Source organism: Ornithodoros turicata, chromosome 1 (assembly GCF_037126465.1).
Source record: "Ornithodoros turicata isolate Travis chromosome 1, ASM3712646v1, whole genome shotgun sequence".
NCBI classification, from domain to species: Eukaryota; Metazoa; Arthropoda; class Arachnida; order Ixodida; family Argasidae; genus Ornithodoros; species Ornithodoros turicata.
Window position 1 is genome coordinate 133,009,399 of NC_088201.1, and position 27,820 is coordinate 133,037,218.

The 27,820-nt window shown below is 43.5% G+C and overlaps 2 protein-coding genes and 1 long non-coding RNA gene across 3 annotated transcripts in view; 2 read left to right on the top strand and 1 right to left on the bottom strand.

Annotated features, from left to right (window-relative positions):
* LOC135378608 (V-type proton ATPase subunit d 1) overlaps positions 1-27,820 on the top strand; it is a 62,986-nt gene that overhangs the window by 29,755 nt on the left and 5,411 nt on the right. The window contains exons 6-7 of the mRNA XM_064611684.1: positions 11,199-11,375; positions 23,971-24,048. Coding sequence (XP_064467754.1) covers positions 11,199-11,375; positions 23,971-24,048 — 255 coding nt within the window. The remainder of the gene's footprint in view (positions 1-11,198; positions 11,376-23,970; positions 24,049-27,820) is intronic.
* LOC135379061 (uncharacterized) lies at positions 14,069-16,829 on the bottom strand. Its single transcript, XM_064612315.1, is given in 6 exon segments — positions 14,069-14,439; positions 14,442-14,586; positions 14,589-14,669; positions 14,671-15,201; positions 15,203-15,304; positions 16,710-16,829. Coding segments are annotated over 6 exon segments (1,350 nt in total).
* LOC135378609 (uncharacterized) lies at positions 17,403-19,123 on the top strand. Its single transcript, XR_010418495.1, has 3 exons — positions 17,403-17,837; positions 17,961-18,079; positions 19,064-19,123. It is a non-coding gene; the product is annotated as an uncharacterized LOC135378609 (long non-coding RNA).

Here is a 27,820-nt window from a genome sequence, read left to right on the forward strand (position 1 = left end):
CAACTCTCTGTGCTACAAAAAAATGGCAAACCTGCTCCCTCGCGCAGTTTTGTTCCAAATTCGACGTGTGATTTCTCTGGCTGTAGATCTCCCTCGTTACCATACTTGGCATCAGTTCACTCAGCTTTTAATGCTGTTTCATCGGATGTATGCATATATAAATATGCTATCATGCATATACCTCCTACAGGTATCTGCTGAAACAGGCAAATGTTTAGGCATATTAAAACAAAACAAGGATTTTGCGCGTTCGTTTCACGAAAAAGCTTGTTTTGATTTCATTTATATTTTGCCAGGACATGGCCCGATGTTAGAGCTTTTATCTGGTGTAAAAAAATTCCTCTTCAAAAGGCATACACTGGCGATTAGCGCGTTAAAGGGGGCCCTAGTCTGCGTGCGCACGTGTCAGAGTCAGGCTGGCGGGATGGCGGATATCTGTCGATGGCGTTCAAGAAAAGTGACAACTTTGTGTAATCAGTCGTGGTAGTACCTCAAAAGCTCCACGCGTCGCTTTGCAGCTGTTCTACCCAGGATGTCGAACCTAAAAAAATACGGGTTCGGTTCGGGTTCTGGTTGCTTTGATTTCGTTCTGGTTCAGTTCCGGTTCGGCCAGGCCAAAAATCGAACCGGTTCGCAAACCGGTTCAATGCTTTCATTTTATGTGTTCCGTAGAACTGCTTTTATCAGGAAATGCGTGGCTAATAGCTTACTATACTGTTGTCTGCATTAACATTTTTAGCGGTCAGGTACTCCCTTTAGCGAGAGAAAGGAGAAATGGATGAACACTTATTGCAAGTAGAGTCCACGCTGATGAAGTGGTGTAGTCCTGCTACATTCTGTTCCCAAAACATCTTTTTTCACACGCACAGTGCCAGCAAGATACATTTAAACGAAGCCTAATAAAATGGACAGCGTTACATAGATGACGGTGCTTGCCGGCACACCGCATTCGCAGCGTCAATCGATCTGAAACCGTACTGAAACAGCACGTGGAAAATAAGCCTGACAGCCTTACTCTGTCCGAGGTCACAACAGTGTACTAGTTAATCGACAATGCAAAGGCAATGTGTCACAACACAATTGTACTACCAATTGTACCAATAAGCAGAACTGCATTTAGTTTTCAAACATGACCAATCAAACAGGCTCGGTTCTGCGTATGCTCCTTCTCCACTTCTCATGTTTCTGACTTGTTTACTTTTTGCTGCTCACGTGTAAACTGAAATGGTGGGTGCTTACTTAATCACATATACGTCCTATAGAGCTACATAGCTGGCCTACTCCATTCCTGTTTCATTTGTCCGCGTGGCACCTCGTCTCTGAAGAGTAGATGCCGCAGCGCATGCGTGGGGCGCTAGCCGCGGCAATCACAAGGACAACAGTGCTTCAACATGTTAAAAAGACTCTGAAAATATACTTACTATACGTCCTCGTTTGACTGCTAGCTAGAAAATTTCCGAAATCTATGATAGGGACGCGTGATGATGATACCAACGTGTCTTCGTTCAGGGATTGAAGGAACTCTTACGCTGACTTCTTTTATGTCCGAACCGTTTTGTTGCAGACTGGTTACTACTATTATTTTTAACGGTTCTGCTCCAGTTCAGGTTCAACAGTGTCATAAAAATTTCAGTTCGGGTTCGGGTTCAGTTCCGGGAAAAATAACAGTTCGGGTATGGTTTTCGTTTCGGGTTCGCGTTCGGTTTGACACCCTGGTCCTACCATACAACATGTTCGTTGCTGTTACGCCATATGCATATTCTAGCGCGCAGCCCTAAACAGCATTGGAAAAGCTGCAATGATATTAGAAAAAAATCAAATATTCAAACTTCAATGAACATTCGAAAACTTTGAATATGAGATTCTCTAATATGAATCGAATATCGCAAATATTGGATTCGTATTCGAAATTTGGAATATTCGCACACCTCTACTTGTGAGCTTAGGATGACGTCTTGCTTGGGTGAACGCAAGTTAGGTGAAAGATGAAAGTCAAGGTTAGCCAGCTGTACGATTCGAACCCACATCTTCTGGATTACCGGTCCAGGGGACCCTCTTTCATGTGCAAGTTAGGTGTTATGGCACGGTGCTTGATTATTCCACCGATCCTGTCACACACGCTTTTGTCGTGGCCTGTACCTGTGAACAGCCATGTTGCACTCGCAGAAGTTGATTTGGAGAGCTCGTAGAGCCTATGCCGATTTTTAAAATTGCTCGCCACTCCAGCTGCAAGAGGAACATTCTCATCAAGCTAATCTTTAATAGCGATGGAAGCTAATACTGAGGGTGCTGAATCATGACACAAGTCTTTGCTTACCACACCAAAACTGCTATATTTTCGTGCCAGCTGTCACCACGCGTTGAATATGGAAATCTGTGTTTCCCCAATGGCACGCCTGTATTTCGCTAGGCATAGCTACTGTCCTGTTTTCAGCGAAACTGAAGTGCATTATGTGCGTCTTGGAAAGGTGGATTAGTATTTTTCTCCCGTATGGCTTTGCTCTGAAGGTCTCTAATGTAATTATGACAAATGTGAGAACCTGCCTAATTCCTGGGCTCTGAGGAAATGTACCACTGCAACATCAGCACAAAACATGCATTTTGTGCTGAAAGTCCTCTGCATAACTTAAAATATCATAAAATGAAGTAAAGCAAAGTTCATAGGAAGTCGCGGGAACCCTGGAAATAGCATCTCCTAACTCGATATTTATTTGTACAGTATGCGTATCACCGTGCACGCATCTTGCAAGAAGGAGGATGTTTTACCTTCACTGACCATTTAGTCGTTGAAATACTGCTTTACGGCAAGGTACCTTCAGATGCTTTGCGGGAAATAACAATCTCCCAGGTGTGGATTCTTTCTTCAGCAGGACGTCAAAAGTTTGCTGACGAATAGCTCAGATAAGGCTCAGGTGAGGCCAGACAGCACTGCCCAAGCAAAGGATGCATCGACAGGAGGCCCGCCATACCCGCGATACGGCCAGCTGGGCTCCGACATGTCCGCACACAGAGTAGGACAGCGTTTTAATGCGCAAATTGCCAGTGTATGCCTTTTGAAGCGGAATTGTTTTACGCCAGATAAAAGGTCTAACATCGGGCCATGCCCTGGCAAAATATAAATGAAATCGAAGGGGGCCTTTTTGAGAAACAGACATGCAAAATCCTTGTTTATTATTTTTTTTAATATGCCTAAGCAGCTTAGTGAACTGATACCAAGTATTGTAATAATGGAGATCTGCAGCCAGAGAAATCACACGTCGAAGTTGGAACAAAACTGCACGAGAGAGCATGTTCGCTATTTTTTGTAGCCCAGAATGTTGCATCTACACGCCATAATTTGCGCTTGAACAGCTGGCCCGTGGGCATACTAAAGCATAAAACTCAGGAGATATACTCATGAAAACACAGCACAACTGGAATACTCTAATTCATGGCCAGGTTTTGTCGTTTTTTTGCACGAAAACTATTCGGTAGAAATCATTCATTTTACTGCTGTTGATCATTATGTACTATGAGCTTCTAAATATAAAATAATAATGAAAATCCTGGAGGTCGATGGGACCTCCCTGCCTGAACTGATGTGAAACCGGCTATGAGTGAACATGCAAACCCTGGAAATATCTGCTTTATACAAGACTCCCAGCATTGAAGTCGTTGCTAATTTCTCAACTCCATAACAAACAAGGCATGACATGCAATAATAGCATTAGCATTTCATACACAGAGTGAAGATTGTTGTTTGAACTGTTCTGACATCTAAACAGCCAATATATATAATAGTATTAGTACACATTTAAGTATACATATATAAGCTTTGGCTATCTTTTCCCCCTGTATATACAGGGTGTTTCGCCTAAAGTGATAAAAAATTCTAACTGGCAATGTACTCGACAGGGGATTTGGGAAATTTGGCAATTACCTTCTGGAATCGTTTGCCACCATTTAGGAAGGCTTTGGACAGTTTATTTAAAAAAAAGCAAGAGAAAATGAGGCTCACTTGGAAATTTTCAAAGATTGATAGAAAAAAAAAGATTTGCTTCAGTTCAAAATTCTCCAGAGCCTTCCTAAAATTTTCGAGAAGGTAATTGCCGAAAGTCCCACAAACCTCCGATGAGTACGTCACCACCTAGAATGTTTTATCAGTTTAGGTGAAACACCCTGTATATACAGGGTGTTGCACGAGAGAGAGACCCCTGATTTTTTTGTTTAATCTACGTCAGATAAAAATGGGAAACCTTCTGCATGACACTCGTGAAGAATTTTGCCACCCAAACAAGCAGTTTCCGTGAATGTACCTGACCAATTAGACTAGGTATCCTGAATCTCAAACCCAAAATTTTGCGAATGAAAGCTGCTATTTTCTTTTTTTTTTTTTTTTTTTTTTTTTTTTAAGTAGACAGTTTGTGGCAACTACATGCTATTAAAATTGTGATCTAAAGTTTCCTCAACTATTCTCCGATTACTTGACACCCGAAAACTTGCCATCTCTGCAGGCACACTCTCGCATTTCGCATTGCCAGGACTAGTGGCACTCCCACACACTCCAACTGCTCATGAAAGCAGCATGAGAAGAATGTCAAATATTTATGGAAACATTGTGAAAGGTCCTGTATTTGTGACTGAAATGGTGTGATGTAACCAGCTCCCGTGGCATAGTGGTTAGGATGATCGCTTTCCACGCCGAGACTGGCAGGTGACACGGGTTTGAATCCTGTCACCGGCTGTGCTGTGTGAGGTTTTCTCTGTGTTTTCCGAAGACTTTCCAGACGAATTTCAGCACAGTTCCCCCTGAAGTCTGCCCAAGATGCATGCTAACCCCTCTGTCCCCCACTTCTTTCTGCTCTCCTCTCTCCATCTGTCCATGTCTGTACGCCGCTCGTAGCCACGTTGCTTTGCGGCGCTAACACAGAATTTAAAAAAAAACTTACCTCCTACTTATGAGCGACCCCTACTTATTAAAAAAATTTACTTGAGATAAAAACTAGATATATAGAGAGATATAAACCCTTCTGTGTCATACTTGTGAAGGTTTTTGCCGCCCAAGTGGCCCAGGTGGCTTCCGTCAGTGTGCCTCATTAATTTGTCTAATTAGCTTAATTGAACTAAAAAAATTTCCTAGGAAAGGTTACATTTTTTCTGCTAATTAAAAAGCCCACAACACCCCATTTCAGTCAGTTACAGGATCTTGCACAATCTTTCTACAAAAATTCGACACCCGAAAACACGTAAAAACTTCCCAAAAAACTATCTCTCATGTATAGTCTCGTATATAGGTACTAGAAAAAATGAGAGGCAGACAACGAAGGTATCGGAAGTAAAAAAAAAAGGGGGGAAGTTATATATTTACATGTGGAATGTTAAGGGACACATCAACGTTCCGGCGGAGGCTTCGCCTTCGTCAGGACTTGAATGTTAAAGGTACTGTAAAGCAGCACCGATCAAATGTCATTTAGTGTGGCTATTCGATAGTCCAAGCCACCAGGACAAAAACTGCGCAAGTTTCATTCCAATCGCCGGTGCAGTTAATTAGAAAATTACAATTAAAGATTACGGGCAACACTATACTAGGTATTCGAAATGAATCCGTACTCCTGACACATACGGCGGCAACCACATTGCATGCGTATAACACTGAGCCCGACATAACAATCCACCACAATCCACCATAAAGTGTGCCCCTGCAATCCACACAACGATCCACATCTGAGGATAAACTGATAACCGAACTGAAATGAGATGCTGAGCAGTTGAAAAAAATGTGTCAGACGTTCAAGGAGCCAGATAGCGTCGGGACTTGTTTGTTCACAGAGGTTCACAGAGAGAGTTTGTTCGTTCGAAAGAGGCTGTGAACAGCAGGAGCACGCAGGCGCAGCAGAGAAGTAGGGAGAGCATCCATCGAACAGCGGGCAGCGATGGATTACTTCGCAAAAACAGGGGTTAACAGGTTAAACTGTTAACAGGGGTTTCAGAATGCATAGGTAAACAGGAAAACCAATAATATGGTTACTAAAATAACGAAGTTCCGATGTAATAGTGTCTAATACCAACTTTCAGTGTTGCCCGCTGTACAGGGGGTTGTTTGACACCAGGCGTCGTACCGCTCCACTACGCCGCGTCTTTAATGGCAAATTAAAAATATTTATAGCGCGTTGTCGGTCGTATGATTCCGCATATGGTATTTAGAAGCAACAAAGTCTCTAGTCACATCACCGGCATATCGTGCTTGTCTACTGCTTTACAGTATCTTTAAAGGGACTATGAAATTTCCCGAACCCCCATACTTTTTTTCGATGGAAACTGTTCTTCCCGCAGAGAAACTAATATGCCACAAATTTTTCCGGACGAAATCGCTCCACTCTGCGAGGAGCGCGCGCTGGAAATGTCTCTTCCGCGTTCCTCCTCTCCCGCGCATATTTCCCTGCCGATGGTGTAACTGTACGGACCACTTCGGTTCCCCGTTACGTCACCGGTGTTGCACAATGGCAAGTAATGACGCGAGCTCGCGCTGTGGCACTGCCGAAATCTGCCGATCATGCGAAAGCTGCTGTCATGGAGATTTCCACTCCCGGTGAACGCATACGCGGGATCCTACGGCGCATGCTCCTGGCGGGATTCCTCGGCTTGGCAACACGTCACGATGACGTGTTGCTGAGCCGGCCGTGGTCGCGTCAAGTTGCCCGTTGTGTCTCCGCTCGGCAGCTCGCCACGGCGCGGCGCTAGCTGTCCTCCCTTCGCCGCTCCGTTTAAATTCGCTCCCGAGAAATCCGCTCGCGCGACGAAAGTAAAATTTCGGTTCTAGACTCAGAAAAATGTCTTCTTTCGAACGAAACGAAGAAAAAAATCGTTTCATAGTCCCTTTAAGAAGTTCTGCAGTCTTGACTGAACAAAGATCGTGAAAGATAACGCGATAAGAGTTTGCCTATATCACGTGTAACATCTTTCTGTGACATTAACTGAGGGCAGAAATATCGTCATCAGTGTTGCTCTTTTGCCGATCACTTGCGGTTTGCAGCAGACTGCAGAGCTGAAATAGTTAGATCTGTAGCGTGCGCTGCGACTACTTTTGTGCTTCATCAGTTGTTCGAGCAGGTCATGTGGAGATGAGGCTTTAATTTTGCAATTGCAATGTGCTCTCTAAAGTCAATAAATAAAAAGTTTATGAAAATATCGCGGATAATTAGTCCCCTAATTGAGAAAAATTAGTACAGCGACGTCGAGTAATGCAATGGCAAGAGTAAAAGCGTTCTTTTTATAAAAATTTATTGCAGCTAAAAAGAAACACCCTGTATATGTATGTCAGCACCATATTTGATGGCATAGAATGTGAACCTGTGTTTATTGAGAAGCAACATTCTCACTCTCCCTGAAAAAGGCTGCTGCAAACTTGCAAATAGTGTGATGCAGGATTTTTGCGTTCCCATATGAGAATGGTTACAGCTGCTGATGCTGTGCAGAAATGGATTGTATGTGAACACTTCAGATGGTTCTTTAAACAAAGATGTGATGCGGTTACGTGTTTTCAACGTCACACTCACTTGTCTGACGGGCATCAATCTTTTAGATAAATTCCAGACTTCAAATGACAGAAGACTTCAAATGCACAGGAGAGAGATCTATGTCCCTTGCTAATGCCAACGAGGACTATTCGACTCACTCATGCTGAAGTTGCGGGTTACTGGCGTGTTATGCTCAGCTTCCAATATAGCTTGCTATTTGAATTTTGCTGCATAGGAGGCATTTTCAAGTCCCTTTGTGTTTTGCCAATGCACCTGTCCAAAGCAACAGAGCACACAGCGCACATGTGTGAAAGAATGACATATTTTCTTTTCGCTCTCTCTCTGTACTTGCTTTGTCACATGTATGCTCTGCTGTCGACGAATCACTGCGGTGCTGGGAGGGCCTGATTAGAAATGCTAAAGGCGAGAGGCCTGTGACAGCAAGTGTGGCACACAGGCACTGTGTATAATGCGAGGCGTTGTAAGACTCCGCTTTTAAGGGCTCATGTTCGAGGTAAAGAATCTTACAGTGCATGCTGTCAAATATGTTTGAAGTTTTTATATAGGGATACATGGTTATTCTCTTCTCTCCGTTCTCTTCTCTCTATTCTCTTCTCTTTGTTCCTGTCAGGATCCGGTTAGTATAACATGAAGTAGATTTACGTGCGCAAGTCAGGGCGCTCAGTGCTCTGAGTCAGTGCTCTCGTCATGGTCAGGTGGACCCACTCTATGCTGAGACAATTTTCCACAGAATAACTTACTTGTTTACGTCTTCTTTGTTTACACTTTTCATTGGATTTGTTGTTCTAGGGACATGCAACAGCTAAGTATTCTTATTGAGAACAGTTATCAATTGATGTATAAATAATGCTGTTATCAGTTTGGTCTAGTGCGTCTGACACTTTGTGACACTAAGAATTGATAACATGCAAAAACCTGCCTTCCACGTCCCCATGAAGTCTGCCCCATAACGTTGCTACAACCCAGAATCGTTTCTGAAGTAACGTAATGTACCTTGTCTTCCAAAATTCCCCCATATTGCTCAAACTGTTCTGAAGAGTTTTTGAAAGGTCCTTGTCATGAATGAGCGCAGTCTCTGAGCGATGTGCAAAATATAGAGCTGTGCGAATAGCAAAATTTTCATTGCAAGTCAAATTACAGTGGACTCCCGTTAATTTGAACTCGATGGCGGCCAGGATATTTGTTCGAATAAAGCGGAATTCGAACTAATGGGAGACACTATCCTGGAAAGGGGGCTCAAGCGCGGGGAGCACGTGCGTACGCATTGCGAGGCACTTCAAGTCCTCTTGTACGTTTGCGGTACAGGTGTCACTTTAAGACTCATTTATATTGGCATAATTCACGTCGTTACTGCTGCCGAACCCCGCCACTACCGTCATTACGTTCTCAATGCCAGAGTGATGTTACGGTGGAGAAAACTGGCCATTACGACTTTGAAGGAAATGCAGGACTTATAAGTTCACAAAAATTCACCCACAGAAATTATGAAGAAAGTTTGGGGTTGAAAGCAGTCAGTAACTCTCGCAACCGTTTCCGGGAGCAGGACTGTTAGCGTCACTTTCGATTTGGACGCAAATTTAAAGCGCAGCATCTGCATTTTCCACAGAAGAGAAATGGTGCACTGTCATATCCGGCGCCGAGATGCACTTGATAAATGCACTGGCTCGTGGCTTGGGTCGTTCGAATTTTCGTCGCTACACTCCGCACGGTCCTCTTGTCCAGTTCGACTGGTGCACGTGGTGTCGATGATCTCTGCGTCAGTCGAAAGCCCAGTCTCCCGCTGTCGTCTCTGTTGACGTGGTGCCACATAGTGAAATAAATGATGCCAGTGAAAGTGTTGTAGAACGATATTGACAGTCAGAAATGCATAAAAGCAAATCACGGCACATGAGCACACTTCTTCCACCCTTTTTTCACAGCCTCGAGAAGAAGAGAGAGAAAGAGGAGAGGGGTGAATTGAGAACGCGAGCGTTTGCGTAACCTCTTTGCTGTCGTAAAGAGGTGCAAGCGTTCTTGAACAGCACAAAATGCGGAAAGAGGATGGGAACTGTACGGAAGGTCAGTAACCTGCGGTGCACTCCTGGCAGTGCGTGAGCACTGTAGCATCGTGGTGCCGCTCATTGCAAAAGAACGGACTGTGCAACAATGCAACGATGCTCATGCGCTGCCAGAAACGCGCTCTAGGGAGATATGAGGCATTGTGACCCATTCCGATCCGACACGCTCGCGCCGTTGGTTATGCGATGTATACGCTCGTTCATTCCAATTACCGGGAGTTTCTTTCTATTGAAATACATTTGTCTTGGACAGGACCTTGAATTATCCAGAGGTTCAAATAACGATATTCTAGTATACAATAATTTCTTCATAAGGTGAATCGAATTCGAATAGTCTTTAGAAAAGGCCCAATTTGAATCATTTCAGATACCTCATGGTGAAATGTTTCGCGGTGGTGTGCTCATTCGATGACGTTCTGCTCCAAACTTGTGAGCCTTTTCGTGCAGTGTAACATATCGTGAAAGCAAGGTCCCTCTGTGTTGTGTATGGTAGACTGCATTTGTGGGACGAAGTGCATTAAGAGTTGGTCAACATGATCCGTGCAGCCTGCTTTGTGTGCGTCTCCTCATTTCTATGTTTAAACAGTAAATTTCCTGTACTTTTTTTTAGAAAGTGCACATATTTCCATCTGTTACTGAACATAACTCTGAAAGGTGAGAGTACATTCACTGGACAATGCAGTGCCCAGAGTACAGTGTCAACCATGAGGTCACAGAAGTTGTAAACTTTAGTGCCAGAATACTGTAAGCAGTGTAAAGCAGGCTTCGAGTGTAATGATAAGCCAACTTGCAGAATGGTAGTAGAATCGGTATCGTAAAGTGAAAATTTCGAATACTGAAAATAGGCTGCGAATAGCATTTGAGTGGCATCATATATTGGTGTCGTATTAGAAATTTCGAATATTCGCACAGCTCTAGCAAAATGCTTCCCACCACACCCCACCCGTACTGCAAAGTGACATTTGTTGTAAAACCAAGCTATGAAGGGCACAAAATATCAAGTCTTATTCATCACATAACGCTAGGTAATCTGCAATTTATGCACAGTATTACTTGAAATGTATATAACTCCAGATTGCCTCTGCTGCTTTCTCCTGGTTCTCCTACGCTGTCATCAATCAATCTGTTATCAAAGTTTCTTGGTTGGTCTACTTGCACTCATGACAGCTGACAAACCTACAAGGAAGAAGTTCCGGAAAGAACGAGATTACACCGTTGTTGAATACTGAAAATAACTAGAAATGGGTATCACATAAATGCAGCATACCAAAATTACCAGTGGTGGCAGCGCACATGTCTACACACTCCTTTTACGGCCTGCCTACAGCACGTGACAACCGCAGTACCCAACGAAAACTTGTGTGGGGCCAACTGAGAGGGGAAAGATTTCTCCTCCTCCTCTTCCTCCTCTTCATGGTGAAAGGGAAGGACACGTGCAGAAGGGTTTCATCGGCTTTCGTTGCTCAGAGATTTCGTTAAATTGAGCGCAAAAATACGTTCGCGTCTATAGGGACACGTACGAGCAACCGAAATTCTTTATTAAACAGAGGGTTTCCTTAAATCGGCGTTCTTTATTGAGAGGTTAAACACTACCAGCTTTCCTAATCTTTTGCCTTGTGTTCAGTTTGAAGCAGATCGGCGTGCATTCATCATCACCATCAACTCTTTTGGAACTGAGCTGACCAAAGAGGATCGGGCAAAGCTTTTCCCAAAGTGTGGGCGCCTCTACCCAGATGGGCTCAGCGCATTGGCAAAAGCAGATGACTATGACCAGGTCCGAAATGTGGCAGAGTATTATGCTGTGAGTATACCAGAGATCATTGTTTATTATAGCTGTAGGTAATCAACGTTCCTTTTTATCCCTAAATGGGCTAATACCTCAAAACTGGAAACATCTTTGCAACATGCAACATTTCCTAAGCATGATTTGGGTATAAATACACGTTTGTTATCCTATTAAAAATGACCCACAGTCTAAATGCTCCCAACGAGCAGAAAACCCATTGCTTCAAAGGACCTCTTACCAAAAGTTATAACTTGTAGTCAGGGCCGGTGCCAGGGGTGTGCGGAGCCTGAGGCAAAGGCACATTGCGGGGCTTAAGGTGGTCGCCTTACTCCCCCCCCTAGCGCCGGCCCTGCTTGTAGTTCAAGATTCAGGTACAGTCAAAGTTCTTTACAACGAATGCCTTTTTAACGTAAAGACCGTTTTAACTAACGTCTTTTACGGACCGGTCAGCGCTCCATAGGGCGCAATGTATAATTAGAGCCTTTATAACGAAATCCTTTACAACAAAACAACCGAAATAACGAAGTAATACTGTGGTCCGATTGCCGAAGCACTCGACCCATACGACGAAGTTTTCAAAGAAAATGCTCCTAACATGTGGCAATGGGCCGCGCAGCGTCGTTTAACTCCTCTCCACCTGAGTAACGCGCCCCTAGTTTCCAGTTTCCGCGGGTTCTGTGATCGCATTATCGGAGAACACGGAGGTCATATCCCCCACCCGAGACCCCGTGGCCACTGACTCACGAGGGAACGAACGAAGAAAAGAAAGGGACTGCTGTCTTTTTTTGGTATTGTGACTGACAGTGTACTGACCGAAAGTGTGGTGCTTTGAACACACTTGTTCAAAAAAAGATAAGAGTTTATTTAGTCTGAAGAAATAAATGAGTAAGTAAGCTCGCATATGTCATGAGCCGTATGAGTTCATAACCGGGCTCTACGGTGCTGTGCATTCAGAAACAAGAACCGCATTGCCCGTGGCAGTGGCGACACCAGTCATCGGCTCCACGAAGCGTGCCATAAACAAACCTCCGTGCGGTTCGTATTCAAACTCCTTCCCAGAAATTTGTTGTCATAGTCAAAACTGGTGCGAAACTTAAAGAGGCCTACGACTCTGTGTTCGGACTTGACTTTGGTCGTTTTCACGCGATGCGTGATAGGTTTCTTCCTGAGCCTACACTAATACGACACCGGTCAACGGCTCGGCAAAGCGTAACCTCTGCGCCGTTCGTATTCAAAGTCGTTCCCAGAAATATGTTGTCAGAGCGGAAACTGATGCCAAAGTAGGGCCTATGACTGCGTTCGGACTTTGGTCACCACTAGAGCGTGTTCCGGGCCTTGTGGCGCTGCAACCGCATGCCTCGCCGAAAATCAGAAGACTGTCTTCCTAAGCCAAGAATCATAGCTTCCGAATGGTACCAGTTTCACCACCAAGAGACGAAAATGAGAGCTACAGGATTGGTACAAAGTTGCCTCTTTTTAAGAGAGGAGTGAGACCATAGGCATAGCATAGGGCATATCCACATATACAGTAAAATAATTTTTGCAATGAAACAGTGTGCTGCTCCCATGAAGCAAGCTGAAAGCTGTATAACAACTTGCACTTCAAAAATTTTCCTTAACGGTGAACACCTGTGTTGGCATTGTAAGTGCTTCTGAAACTGGCAAAAGAGCAGTAAAGGACAATTACATGTTCAGAATGTGGGATGGTTTAATGGTGAACACATCTTAGATAATGAAGGTGGCAAGTGCTCTCTTCTTGTACTGACAATGCTGTCTGCTATTGTCGTGTAGGCGAGAAACTGCACGGTTTCACTGTGCTCTCACGCATGATACCATAGTTCCTGGCGGTAATGCATTCATTAGCGCAGCAACACCATGGTTCGTGACGATGTAATATGGCTGTGCTCATCACACGTGATTGTTTCTGCGACGTTCATGCTTAGTGTTTCTCTCACTTCACGGCAAAAATCTGTGCGCATGCCTCAAAACTTCGCCGTGCAGGCGCACGCAAGTTGCGAGCAAAATTGCTTCATGCAGATCGGGCTTAAGGCTATATGTGTCCTGCTATCATCTATAACAACAGGAATTGGAGTTTCATATGACTTTGCAGCACTATTGTCGTCCTAATTGGCGCTTTTAACATGCCCTCACACAACGCCGGGGTTGGAGAAACTATGTTGAATCACATCCCACATCCCGTCACATCCCGTCTCCTCAGTTATCAATGTCATCGCACGCGACCATGATTCTATTATATGTCGCTAACTACCACAAATAAATCGAAATCACAAAAAGAAATGTGTTCGACACTCGAGTTTTGACTGTGCATGCTGCGGCATGGCTAAAGGTTACGGGTATGCCACAACCTTTGTGGTGGTGATGTTCCGTAGTCACACTTTAACAAATCCAGTGTGATGAAAGCTCTTGGCAATCGTTGCCACAGCTTCCATGTGCCTGCAAGGATGTGAAGTGCACCAAGTGGCGTTACGCTGTATTTTCTTCCACTTTCGAAACACAGCATGACTAAAGCCATTACTTTTCTGCAGAAAAAAAAATGCCGCAGCAACTTTCCGCGGCTCTGCAAATGAACCTGGCATACACAAAAAATTATTTTATTTGTCGTCTTGACTTATAATACACCAAATAAGCACTGCAGCTGTCTTTAGGTTCCAGATAACCAAAAAGAAAACAAGTCAGCACTAGCTGATTTACAAGTCGAAGTAGCTATTGTGCTTCAGCATCAATAAATATGATGTGTTTTGATTACTTAGTGAATGCCTTTTTTTAGACAACGTCCCAGGCAGATACCTCAAAGCAGGTGTGAGCTCTTTCATTCCAGACCAGAAGCTCATGGTATCAAAATCTGGGCCACAGCGTGTTTCGTTTGAAAGAAACTGAGAAAGTGGGTTGTCACTGGCCTGCAACTCACCCGCACTTTTAAGGTATAACTGCCATTCAGCAGACAGAGTGGCTGAGTGAGCTGCAACACCAGGAATGACACTGTAGTGCTCTCGGTCGTGTGCCAGTGAAGTGATATGCAGAAGGTCCAAACACCTTATGCATTTGAAAAATCTCCAGGCACATTTTCAGCTAGCAAAAGGCTCTCGAAGTCCTCTTGCGCTGCACCCGTAAAATAGACCCACAATATTAAGAGAGCATTGTAGGCTTTATCACTAGATATCTGTTGGCTCTCTGCAGCCTTGAGAAGGCTTAGTTTTCTTTTCTTTTTTCAAAAACACTGATGCAGCGCATGCTATACTTTAGTTCTGAATGTTGCTCACCAAGTAGCTGCTGAAGAAAGCCAGCTTTGCGCAGTGTCACCATACTTTTCTCGAACCTTCGTTAGAAGAGAAGGGTAGTGCTCAATATAAGCTGAATGTACTTCCACGGCCTCTAGCTAAGAGTTCTGCCATCTCTTGACTAGCGCCAGGGGTGTCTTGGGTTGCTGTCCACCACACTGTTCCAGACATGATTTTTAGAGAGCACGTTTGCTGCTTGACAATCTGAAAGCTTTTTTCATTGCCACTACAAACTGGTCAACGAGTTCAAAAGAGCTCTGCATAGTGCCTCCCACAATGTTCACCGTATGTGTGACACAAGTAATGTGTACAGAATTTTCGCACAAGGGTCGGACGTGTTCCTTATACGCCTTGATCATGTACGCAGCATTGTTGCTTATGAAAGCTGTGACATCTTCAGACTGGATGCCGTACGTCGTCACTGTCTTGGCTACGATGTGGCTGATGGTACCCGCGTCTACTTCGTCAACGAACTGCGCTTCGACGAGGATTGGCTTCGGGCATTCATCTAAGCTGCTCGGTGGCTCCACAAAGAGAACGTTTGACGACAGACTTCGATCTGTCATCGGTGGTCTCGTCCACTATTACAGAGACAGTCGATCCTCGCAATGTGTTTTTCAGAGCAGCTACATGTCTTTCAAATAGCTGGGGAACGCGAACACGAAGCGCGCCAGAATGAGGTACTGAGCCGCCGTTAGTCACTCGCTGGCGGAGGAAGCTTCTAAGTTTTGGGGTTGTCCACCTTCTCCAGCGGAATATTGGCAGAGATTGGGGCTTCTAGGAATTCCGTTACCACGCCTTCTCTGCCTACTTTGCCTTTCATCACGCATTCCAGGGTTTGTCACCTTGCATTTGCATCATCACTTGACTGCTGCTCTTGTTCCTGTTTCAGCTTTCCTGCGTTAATGCGATGCTTCCCGATAGCTAGGTGGTCGTCGATCGTTGGTTTTCGCCTGTGATCAAGAGACTTTGCGCAAGGTTTACGAAAAAGAATTCTGGCGTCTTCATGAAAGCCCGCGGCCTTATACTCACGAGTGTGGTCCCGCACAGTTTTTGTACTCAGGTGTGACATTATGCAGAGAGCAAGTTATGGTTATGCGACATTGCTAGCAGCTTCAAGCCGCTCGTGCACCTACGGGGTGAGTTTTCGCGACCGTGGTTGGTTGGCTCTTTGTCCACATGACTGCCCCTGGCCCCTCTTTCCTCATTTTTCGCAATGCTGATGCTCCTCACCGCGTCTTTGTTTCTTGTGCTTTTCGCTTTTGTTTTTACAGTTGATGAAGAAAATTTCCCCAACACATTAAAACTGCATGAAAATTTGGAAAACCGAACGGTGTCAGTTCCCCTCACTTCTGCGCAAAAACAGGTATTCCGCAAAGAATCTTCATTCCACAGGATTTTGTGGAATCTCTGAAAGCTAAGGGTGTTAAGCATGACACATGTGAGAAGTCTAAGAAGGGCACTTTCATGTTTTTGATAACACCTCGGTCCATCGGTTGCAGGACGCTAGTCGTATTGGGTGTCAGAAACTCTGACTGGATGGCTTCAAGGTTTGGGGTGTTCCGCGCACTGTACCATGCGCACTGCAGTTAGGTAGTGTCATTTATAATAGACTAAGGGGTGCCACTGACATTTTATTCAGGAAAAAATAAATGTTATTCCTGATCCACAAAGAAGCAAAACAAGCCTGGTCACAGGTCTCTGCGATATTTTGTTCTCGGTCTGCGATGCTCGAAATAGATTAGCGCGATTTGGGCAGTTCCAGCTTTTCCAAATTTGGTGCACTGGATCCTTCGAATGGCTGCTTTCTTCTGAAAGCAACTTTTGCCCCTGGCCGTATGAGAGGTGAAGGTTTACTTAAGACAATTAAATTTGGTAGCAAAGCCCAAACGAATTTCTAAAAAAATCACGAAAACGCCTCTGAGGACATTCGTAGCGCAAATTTGCCAATTTTTTATGTGATCCCACGATTTGCAAATGTGATAAACGTTATGTGAGATGAAAGAGCTTCTTTTTACGACTTTCTTTTGTATATAATGAGTTATCGTACCTTTAGGGATCCGTCTACAATGACGCCATAATTGCGAAGGGGTGCCAGAAAATCGTTGTTTTCAGGGCAGTCTTTCTGAAAAAGGTCACCTTCAATTTTATCTATATTTTGTGGAGACATGCCTTGGATACCGTTCTTTGATGTTATAAAAGAAATATTTCTGCTTATTTTGTTTTTTAAAGGTCAGATATGCCGATTTTGAAGTGCCGCAGAACTGAGCGATACTCGCGCTGTGTGTTCATTACCTAACACTGAATATGTGTGCGAAATATCTTGCTCCAACTGTTCGTAGTTTTTTAGAAAACAGTTTGTTTAGTTCCCACGCCCGGCCGTCAGACCGTCGGCAAACCCTGCACACGGGCGCACCGACGTCACTGCTCTCGGTTTATCTGTCTTTGGCTTGGCATGGACTCTTGGCTTGGCCGCTTGGCTTCTTTCGTTTCGTCCTCTGTGCATCGTACATAAGCGAACAGCTGTTATGTTATTGCTAAGCCGGAAACAAAGCATGTGAATATTTTTTTGGCACGGCGTCATTTGGAAAGTGCACTTCCTTGTTCTGACCTTGCCTTTTATGGGCTGGAGCGATATGCCACGGCGAAGTTGTCGAAGATGCGACGGTGCTACGTGCTACGCTGTTAGAACAATTCATCGGAGCATTCAAGTGTTACCTTTTATAAGCTGCCAAAAGACCAAGCAGTGCGAAGCTCTTGGCTGACAGTGGTGCCTGCTAATTTCCACTGCAAGGATTTCGTCAACGAATGTTATCATAGGTTACGCGCGACTCCAGAGGCAATTTGGAATATCGGCAAGAAATCGTCGGATGAAAATCTGAGGTGCCCGACGCGCAACATTTTGAACGTGCCACGGAGGATCAAGGCAAAAAACGAGAGCAAAAAAGGTAAGTCGAGGTTCAGATACAAAAAATAGCAAGCCTACTGAATCGATTGTGCAGCTGTCCTACTGCGCTTACTCTGATATAACCACGATTAACAACACAATAGTATTGATAATCTAACTTCTGAATTGTCACAGGTGCACGCTGAAGGCGGAAATGAAAAATGATCTGGCTTGCATCTGGTGCATGAAGAAATTGCTGGCACGTTAGTTGCAGTCTACCTCCACCAACAGGTACGACAGTGTGATGTTATAATTTGAGTATTCACCTATGTTCAACTTTTCATGTGCACTCGCATGCAGACATCTTGACACCACTTTTAAATCTGCCCTCAAAGTTAAAACCTGTGCTTTCAGGGTGGAAAACAAAGGTCGCCATTCCGATTAGCTGCTATCTCCCAGTTCAAGCACTTTTGCTGTCTGGACACTGGTTCCTGTGGATGGGCTGTTACAAGCTTCACTGTCTGATATAGAAGGTACGTTACATTAGTTCAGTTAATTTGTCTTTTGCACATTTTCGTTACTGTTAGTTGGATTACTGTTGGACATACAATCCTTTGACACACAGAAGCTGATGTCGCCTCTGATAACGTTTTAGAATTTTCAGTGTCATCAACGTCCATTGAGGAAGGTACCTTTACTATATGTGAACCTTTAATTGAAGAATAGCCCAGAATTCATGTTAACATTGTCTACTCTTATTAATTCACTGTCTGTGTTCTGAGAGCTTAGAAAAATCGAAACTATTTATTTGTCACAACTTCACACTGGATGTGGTACTGGCTTGACATGTAAGCTAAAATACCTGGATTCTACAATAATTGTGTTGAACTTGGTGCATTACCGTGGGCAATGCCACATTCACTACATTTTTAGTGGGTCTGGTGCACAAATACTGTGTGCATACTGCATACATACATACTGTTTGATAGGCAAAAATACCTGAGCAGTGCTGTGTAGTCTTTTTACCCAAAGTCCATACTCTTACTGCAAAGTCACAGTACGTAGAACAGCAATGTGCAGGTATGCTGCGATAGAGATTCACAACAGAAAGAAGACTGTTGAGAGCATCTAAATTTTAATGGGACGAGACTTTCGTGCACAAGGCTGCTCTTGTTAATGTCTAGCATGAAGTTACAAACTCCCAGAATATATAAAACATGTTGTAAGGTAGAGAGCGAGGGTTGCTACAGGCATAAAAATAATTACACAATCATATATAATAAAATAAAAAGGGGGTACAATTCCCCCCCTCAACTCAACTCGACAACTCAATAACTCTACTTATTCTCTACCTTACAACATGTCATATATTCTGGAATTTTGTAACTTGATGTTAGACCTCAAGAAGTACAGCCTTCTGTGCGAAAGTCTTCTTTCTGTTGTGCACAATCATTATAGAGTAAATACGACTATCCATTTCTTGTCATTAAATGCTTTTTCTTTCTTTTTTTCTGCAGTGATGAGCATCCATAAGGACACATGGCAGAAAGGGAGTCTCTTTGAGATGACAAACCCTCATCACCTCATGAGGATACAATGGTTGACGAATGGTTCTCAAGTACATCAAAACTTCAACAAATAATTCATGAAAAAGCCAGTCAGTGCTAGCACCAGGAATTGAACGTGGACCGTCCTGCTACCAGTCAGAGACGTTACATTTCAGGCGCTCATTGACTTTTGTTGAATTACTTGCTGACTTTGTCCCAGGTAGAGCTCGCCACAGCTCATTTGTCTATCTGTTAATGTTGTGGCGTGTGTTGCGTTTTTCTCTTTGTGTGTTCCAGACTCAGAACGGTTAATTTGGATCAGGTCAGGTACGTTTCATTTAGACATGGCAAACATAAAGTGGTGTTTCTCAACACAACTTAGCAGCGGCCTTCATGCATTACTGCCACGGCCATTAAGCGTGAATGGAAGGCTGCACATTATGCATGATATAAAACCCCAAGACTAGGAACACGAAGGGACAAACACAAACACGTCCCTTTGTGTTCCCTAGTCTCGGGGTTTTACATATGCATCATCTTCACCAGCTCACTTGCTTCCTAGCCATTATTTCTGCAAATTATGTTCACTCTACTTCGATCGTGTGCTATGTAATCTTGTTCAAGTTCTGTCAAACGACGTGTAATGCTATAAAAAAATTCAGTACACTGTTTATGTGGGTTGAATGGTAGCGCATAAATGCAGAAAGGGAACTGTCATGTTATGGAAAGTGTTTACGTATTGTACATTTAACTACTAATTTTATTGGTTAGCTTTCGCCGGCGTATGATGTCAAGCCATGTTATATTAATTTGGAACATGTTCTTCTTAGTAGCCAGAGCAGCTGACACACATTGAGAACATAGCCCGTGTGTGTTTGTCTTTTCCACCGCAGCCCTTGGGTTTCTTCCCTGATGGCTACACATGTCAGGGATAGGTTTCAGAACCGGTAGTTCCCGCCAAGTGTGAATTACTTTTCAGGGGATCATCACGCTGGCAGATGAAACATATCGTTTAAATTATTTGCAGGACAGGAATTGCGTAGCTTCACACAAATACTACTACTACTACGTAAGAGTGGTTTCAAATCTAGCTTTTTTGTGTTCCTGACATTATCGCACGAGACGTAGTATCCACTATGATCCTTTATATGAGGGGTATGTACAGTGCAATCAGCAGATGCTATTTACAAATCTGTGTTTTCTACTGTGTTGAAATGGGGTAGTTTGTATCTGAGAGATATAGTGAAATACAGGCAGCCAAGGACAGACTTTTGATGCCCTCGAGAAACATGGCAACACATTGCAGGGATTCTGGATGCTGCATAAATCTCCAGAACACACAGCTCAAGACAGCGGTTAAATAACAAGTGGTTAGAGAAATACAAGACAGTTGCACGTGTAAGCAGTCTGCTGTTGGATTTGCTTCTGTCTGAGATACATTATCTCAAAGGGAACGCACGGACACACTCCAAATGATACTAGGGCTGCCTGTGAAATAGAATGAGCAGAGGGGAAGATATATAACCCTTTTTTCTTGTCTGTTATTCTATTGGTTAACTTGTCATTTGCTTAGCAGCATATATGTGTATATTCCAGAGTCTGCTAATAAATATATCAGTTGAGAGCTAGCAGTCGCATTGCAGATGTCTCATCTTCTCCTTGGCTGCTTGTGTTTCACTATGGCCATGCTTGCTATTGCAAAAACAGAAAACAAAAAAAGACAATAGAAAAACACGAAAAGAGCGACCTAAAAAGCTGCCTGTGCTAGTGCTCACATGGAGGGAATGCAATGAGGTAGCATGTTCCATTCATGAACTGTGCATAGTAGTACATATCACAACGACAACCGATTATTCAGATTTTTTTTAAGTACTTTGTTTTTTTTAGCTTTGTTTGCACAGTCTATTATTGGAGCTTTATGTGACTCCCCTCTTGAGATACTTTAAGATTGCTGATGCTGTGCAGTTTGTTAATTTTGAAACTGTACTGTGCTGAGGTACAAAAACAGAATTGTCATATCTGCATTTGAGAACATAGGAATAATTTGTAAGTACTTTCCTTGTTGACATTAATATTTGCACCAGGTCACAACATTGTTGATTGATGGAAAATGTAAATAAATATATTTATTTGCTTGCCAAACAATGCACAAATGTCTTCTTTTCTAGTGAGATATTCCCTGTTGACCAGAAATAAATGTGGAAAAGTTAAACGGGCACAATGATGGTAGAGTCTAGCATTGCTTTTTGCCACTTCACATATATTCACTGTTGTTCGTGTGCACATGTAGGAATAGGAAGGTAGAGCATGCGCATAAAAAATTTCGTATGCAGCCACACATATGGTTCAGTAGATTAATTAGATGATGTCCAAGCATATATAATTGTGCTTCATGTGCAATGGGTATGCTAATGGATTGCTTCCATGAAGCCTTTTCATTTATTTTTTATAAATTCTTTTTATAAATGTTATTTTTATTTTATATAAATTTCATATTACATATTGTATACTTATATTTTTATAAATTAAAAACTCAAATTACACGGCCCCTGTAAGTGTGCCCTTTTTAAATGGTTTGGTAACGTGTCTCAAACTGTAAAGGTAAAAGGCCATCGAGAATGCTGCAGACAAGGTTGCAACTTACATATTGCTTATCATGTCCTACATACAAAGTGATTTGTACAATAATTCCTGAGCACGGAATTAATTCCGAGGATGGCCAGTGCTGTCACCCGGGACGACAAGTCACATAATTGCCTCTAACACTTTTACACCCCATGGGCTGAGTTGTGAATTGAAAGAGCACTGTACAGAAGGATAAGGTGCACCTGATTTCTAGTATATATGCTATGCTCTAACTCTTCAGACACCACATTTCTAAAAACACAATTTCTAAGTGGTAATATGTGCTCTGGTACTTCTTTTGCGTCTGCATAGTGTGCAACCACATGGCTACTGGAGCTTTCGTGTGCATGTTTTTGTGCGACGGTGTTCATTACAAACAATATCCAGATGTTGGACATAAAATGCAGTAGTTTGTAGCGTGCCACACAACGCAGCGTGGGGGTGATAGCTTCTGGAAAGATAGCTTCTGGAAAATGCACAGAATCCCACAAAAAGTTTAAAGTGTGATTTGTATTTCGTTTTACGTCTCTCGTCGTTACATACCATCGTCGACGCTGTTGCACATTGATAAATCGTACGTAAAACTTGTCCCATAGTAGTATGCGGTTTCTCAAATACACAGCACAATTTTTTCCTGCAGGAATAAAACGCTGTCGGCATTTTCTTGCTAACACGGCTGTCGAAACGTCAGTCTCTACAATGGGCAAGTGCTGTAAAGGGGCTAACGCAGACGAGACTTGATACAAATTGTACATGCTCACAAAACACAAACGACGAATTCCAGTCACAACATCGCACAGAGGTTGGTTCGCGAATGAGTTCGCAGCTGCTGCACTGTTTACTTATCGCGGAACGGTGGAACCCGGCTGTCCGCCATCTTCAAGCACAGATACGTGAAGCCGCGAGAAGCCGTAGCTGAAATCCACTGGCAAGTACGAAGGCGCGTACACGTCACAATGCCCATTCGGGTGCATCTACGTCATAAAAATGGCTGCGCCCATGTGTGTTTCGGAATGAATTATCTATTTTTTTTACATGGTACTGAACCGAACTGAGAGAATGAAGGTGCATTTTGGGGAGAGCTGGATGTGGGCTTTCAGAATATCACAACCGTTTCGACTATTTGGGATATCGGCATAGCTGACCTTTAAGGGTGCACAAATTCTTTTCCCACGCTTTTAGATCCTGTGAGTAGCGAATTGTGTTTTTTACCCGTTTTCCTTCTGCTGAAAGCTACGTGATTAGAGGTTGACAAAACCAAGATGTACCTCGACTGTTATGACTGTTACAGCCCACCCACCTATCCCCATAGGGTTAAGCCTTTGAAGGTAAGCCATTTCGAGGTGAAATTGTACGTGAGAACAGGAAGTCTCACAACGAAGTCACACACGGAAGTCTTTTCACATGCGCTTTGCGGCGTCAGATGGACAGCGCCCTTTGGTCAATTACAAATGAAACTACCCAGTTGTCCACGAACCGCAGGACACGCCTGCTATCACGAACAACCTTTCTATCGGTCTCCTGACGTGCTCCTCAAACTGAGTTTGTGTTATCCATGCTGTTTCGTTGGACTCGTACTATAGGGGAGCGCCTTGATACCTTGAAACAACGTGTACCCTTATTTTTGCCAATGACTAAGAACGGTAGCTTCTCGAAGCCAGTCATATTGGTGCCAACGAGCACTGTTCACTGTTGTTTGCTGTGCTTACCCCCAGCGCATGGCTGTCCACAGATTGTTAGGGTACAATTCGCTAAAAAAAAATTTCGTAAAAAATAGTGTGTAGTTTGTAAATAGTTTAATCACAGTTAAAAGTGTCATTGGGATCATACATGTCTAGGAGCTCGTCCAGTTTCTCCTCCTTGTAGGCAAGGATGGCCGTCATATGGACACCGCTGCTTTCGCAGCACATTTTCTTGAAAGAGAGGCTGTGACGCTTTGTAGCTTTGCAGCTGTGTACTAGTATGCACTGTAAGCACATGAAGCCCTCATTCAAAGCATATCCCTTTAGTGCAAACAGATCTTCAGCACCCTTTGTTTGCATTAACAAGATTGTACTGTATTAGTTTGGTTTGGAGATGCTGTTCAAGTAATGAAATTGTGCAATGTGTTATACATATCTATATTGTTGGAGACTGTCCTTCTGTGAAGCTTATCCTGTTTTATCCTGTCATTTCTCCTCATTGTCGGAAAGTTATTCTGTTTCTTGATTGATAAGGAAATTAATTTGGAGCTTGCAAAACTGTCATTCCAGCAATACAGCGTGCTGTTCGGTGGAGCAGGAAACAACCCTGATGAGAAGACGCTGGAAGACAAGTTTTTTGAGCATGAGGTAGGTGCGCTTCCTAAACCTTGAGACGAACAGTCCGACTTTTCTTTCCCTTTTTTTTTTCTTTTTTTGAGAGAGAGAGGGAACCAGGATGTAGTATGTAGGGTATATACCAGTCCTGACAAGAAGTGCTATTCTGAAGTGCATTCTGAAATTGCACAGCACATTATACTTGTCTTGCTACGACACCTGTCAATGCCGAGGGGTAGACTTTGTTTATTTTGTTGCACGGATATTATATTGCGAGGAGCACTCAGTCCATACAGGAATACACCAGGTATGTCGCACACGGACCAAACATCCTAACTCTCCTAATCCCAACCCAACATTACGTTCCTTCCAGCCACATCACCATGTTAGTCCCCTCCTCTCCTGGTGCTCTTCTCTCCCACTCCTCTTCTTGGCCCTCTCCCCTTGATGAGCTGCAATACAAGTACAGAAAATTTGGTTAAAACAAACCTGACTGTCATGTGCAACGTGTTTGTTATGTCCGAAGTTAATTAGAAGTGGAGATGGCAGGAAATGGTAGCTACATCAAAACTAGACGCTGAACAAGGTTACGTGAAACCGATCAGATATTGTTTTTATTGGAAGTACCCTATTGTACTGATTTGTTGATAGACAGTAGTGTAGGTCACGTCGGACGCCTTTGTGTGCACAAAATAATGAAGCGAGCGGATACTTCTGCGCCTCCGTTGTTGTGGCACTTGGAGGTGATGACAGTCTCTCCCGGTCATCTGAGACTATGTCAACCACTAATGTGGGCTGTATCTCAGGAGCGATGCTTTATTGCTTAAATACACTATCGCTTGCACATCATCTGCAGTCATAAAGTCCTCAAAAGCAGTTGAAGTTTTTGCCCTGGTGATGTTTGTCGTTATCACACCCGCTATAGCCCCCTTTAGTGTCATAGCAAGCCCCACAAGCCATGGTCAGGTATGGGTGAACAGCCCAGCCCTCTTGAAACACCTTTCCAGGGTTTTACGCTTGATTTCCATACAAGGTGGTTTTGTCACCAGCTAAGCCGCTGATAACCTTGTGCAACTTCATGCTTACCATTAGGGAGCCCATTTATAACGGCCGCTTTCGTAGCCACTTTCGCTTTCCCGTGGATGTGTGTAAATGTTGGATCAGCAGGGTAGTTCGGGTCACCAATTGGTGGGTTGTCGCGACGAGAGATAATGAAGGGACAACCACACAGGCTGACGGTTGGCATGAGAATGGTTTAATGGCGGTGGAGCGTGCGCACTTGGCATCCCTCATCTTTCTTGGAATGCCGTGCCACTACAGCTGCACCGCAGGCGTGGGTTAGCTTCCATGATGTCAACAGAAAGACCGAATGTGGGAGTGCAGCACGTACGGCACACTTAAAAATGTAGAAGGTGCTACTGCGAGATTGGTCACAACTCGAAGCTAGAGAGATCATGTGACATCTTCTGAGTGCATGCACTCCAGGTATCGTGCATCTTTGCTGTCCAAGAGGAGAAGTATATATGGTGACAGACAGCCTGGATTAAATGGGGTTTGCATTTGCAGAAACCGATTTGTTTGTTGTATCTGTTGAAGATTTCCACAAGACTACTGCAAACTTGTAACCAAGATTGACTGTAGCAGGTCAATAGATTAACCTTCGTGATTCTGCTCGGCAAAGAGAAAAATTTATCATTTGAAAGCATTAGTTGGAAGCACCTAGTTTTCCAGGACCTGTAAGTTTGTTGATGAACGAAGTTTGTGTACCAGTTGAACAAATATGCTTTAATTGCCCAAATATCTATCTGCTCACAATTTACAATTTTTGATGATTCAGTATAATTTGAGTGCAAGTTCAGTTTTCTTTAACTTATCCTTACAGTCAGCACAGAACACCAGCTTGTGCTGAAAGCTTGCTGCTTTGTTTGTCCAGTGCTTGTTTTGTTTGTTTCAGCTGTGCGAACACTGAAATTTCCAAATTCAATCAAATACAAATATCTCAAAAACATTGCAAATCAACTCTAAATTATTTATTTCAATTTAAAATCGAATTTGAATATTTGCAAGATGCCCAACTTGAATAGTTGGAATGTAGTCAAGCCTCGTTATAGCGAAGTTCGGCGGGAACTACGAAAGTTTTTGTCACATGGTAAAAGTGGTTAATTTCGCTGTCTTAATAATTCGCGAATTCATGTGTGAGCGTGTTTCGAGGCATTTCGCAGGACCTTAAGCTCTTGAATTCGTGTGGAAGCTGATGGAAGCGGAAATCACGGGATTGGGGAGATCGGGGGCTGATGACACTGCTGACAGTAAACAACAAGAATTAACCTGCTTCTACGTGCCAGCCTCTAAATTCCAGTTGGGTTATAGGGGGTTACCGTGAACTTCAATACCATAACAATGACATAAGTGCTGGTTTTGTGAAAGCAGGTGTCTGCAGTGCAGAGTAATCCACAATCTGAATAAACTACTGATGTTGAAGTGGCATTTCATTTATGGAAATGTTTGACAAGAATAAATTTGTGAGAATAAAGGTCATCAACTAAGTCAATTTGTCTTTGTGGAGCTCATATCATCGCGAATTCCAGTGTTCATACTTTTTCACCCCGGCTACCTATATTTCAATCACGAAATTCGCGGCAATTAAGTCCTCACTAAATTTCTACTTTTTACAGTATCCGGGTTTCATTGGAACAGTGTAATGCAAAGACTATAAACCCTGCTTACAAACTCCGGAATATGACACAGTACAGTCACTCCATGCGTGTTCATCTAACGGTAAACCAAAAGCACATGGGCAAACAGGCAGGGCATTACGGGAAGCACTCAAAAGTAAAGTGAAGGGCATCCATGCGAGTGAAGGAGTGACGGAGGAAGGGCAGGAACACACAGCCAATAGAGTCCTGCCTATTTTATTACCCTCATTGCAGTGATGCGATTGCTGCACCAAGGGGCCAACCCTGCTACATTTTCGCAGAATAGTAGCAGGAATCTGCAGCAAACATTGCGCCGTTAAAAGTGAACTCCAGCTGAGCCAACACCACCTAGATACATAAAGCCTGCTCATTGCTTCCTTTCCCTCCTTCGCTACGTGGACGTTAAGAGTCAGACTTCCTCTTTCTACTTCGATTCACTGTTCAGCGAATTCAAGAACTTGCAAATGACTGCAGCTCACCTGGAACCTGCAGACCTAAATATTTAGACAAAAAGCATAAGAAGCGTTCCAGAAAATCCGTTTTGAGAAAGATTCAGACTGTTTTGTGCTTTGCTTCCAAGTTTTCCCATTTAGTACGTGGGGACGTTCAATCACAACTGGCGGACGACGGTGGTGGTTTGTCTTTATAGACATGACCTCTGAAGGCACGTTTGTGATTGGCTGCCACCCTTGAAAACACACTCTTGATTGGCTGACTCTTAATTGTTACATCATGTCGATGAGCGTGCAGGCTTTCTGTATCTAGGTGGTGTTGACTGAGCCCCCTGGTCATTTAGCATGTATAGGTCGTTTAGCATTTAGTCAGCGGGCAGTGCAGGTGATCACAGAGCAGTAGCCACATCTCGTATTCATACAGTTTCACTTCTGTTTTGCAAGCGGTAACCTTTTCCTGACATGCATTGTTTGAAGGATGAAACTGCTTGAGTTTGTTGCGGTCAGGCAATAATAAAGTGATGGATAAGATCTCGCCCACTAGAAGGATTACGAATATGAGAGGCTGGAAAATGCAGGTCCGAACACTATCACTCTTTCTCTCATTTTTTAAACCATTGCCATGTTTCCATGCTGTGTTGTCATAATTTTTCGCTC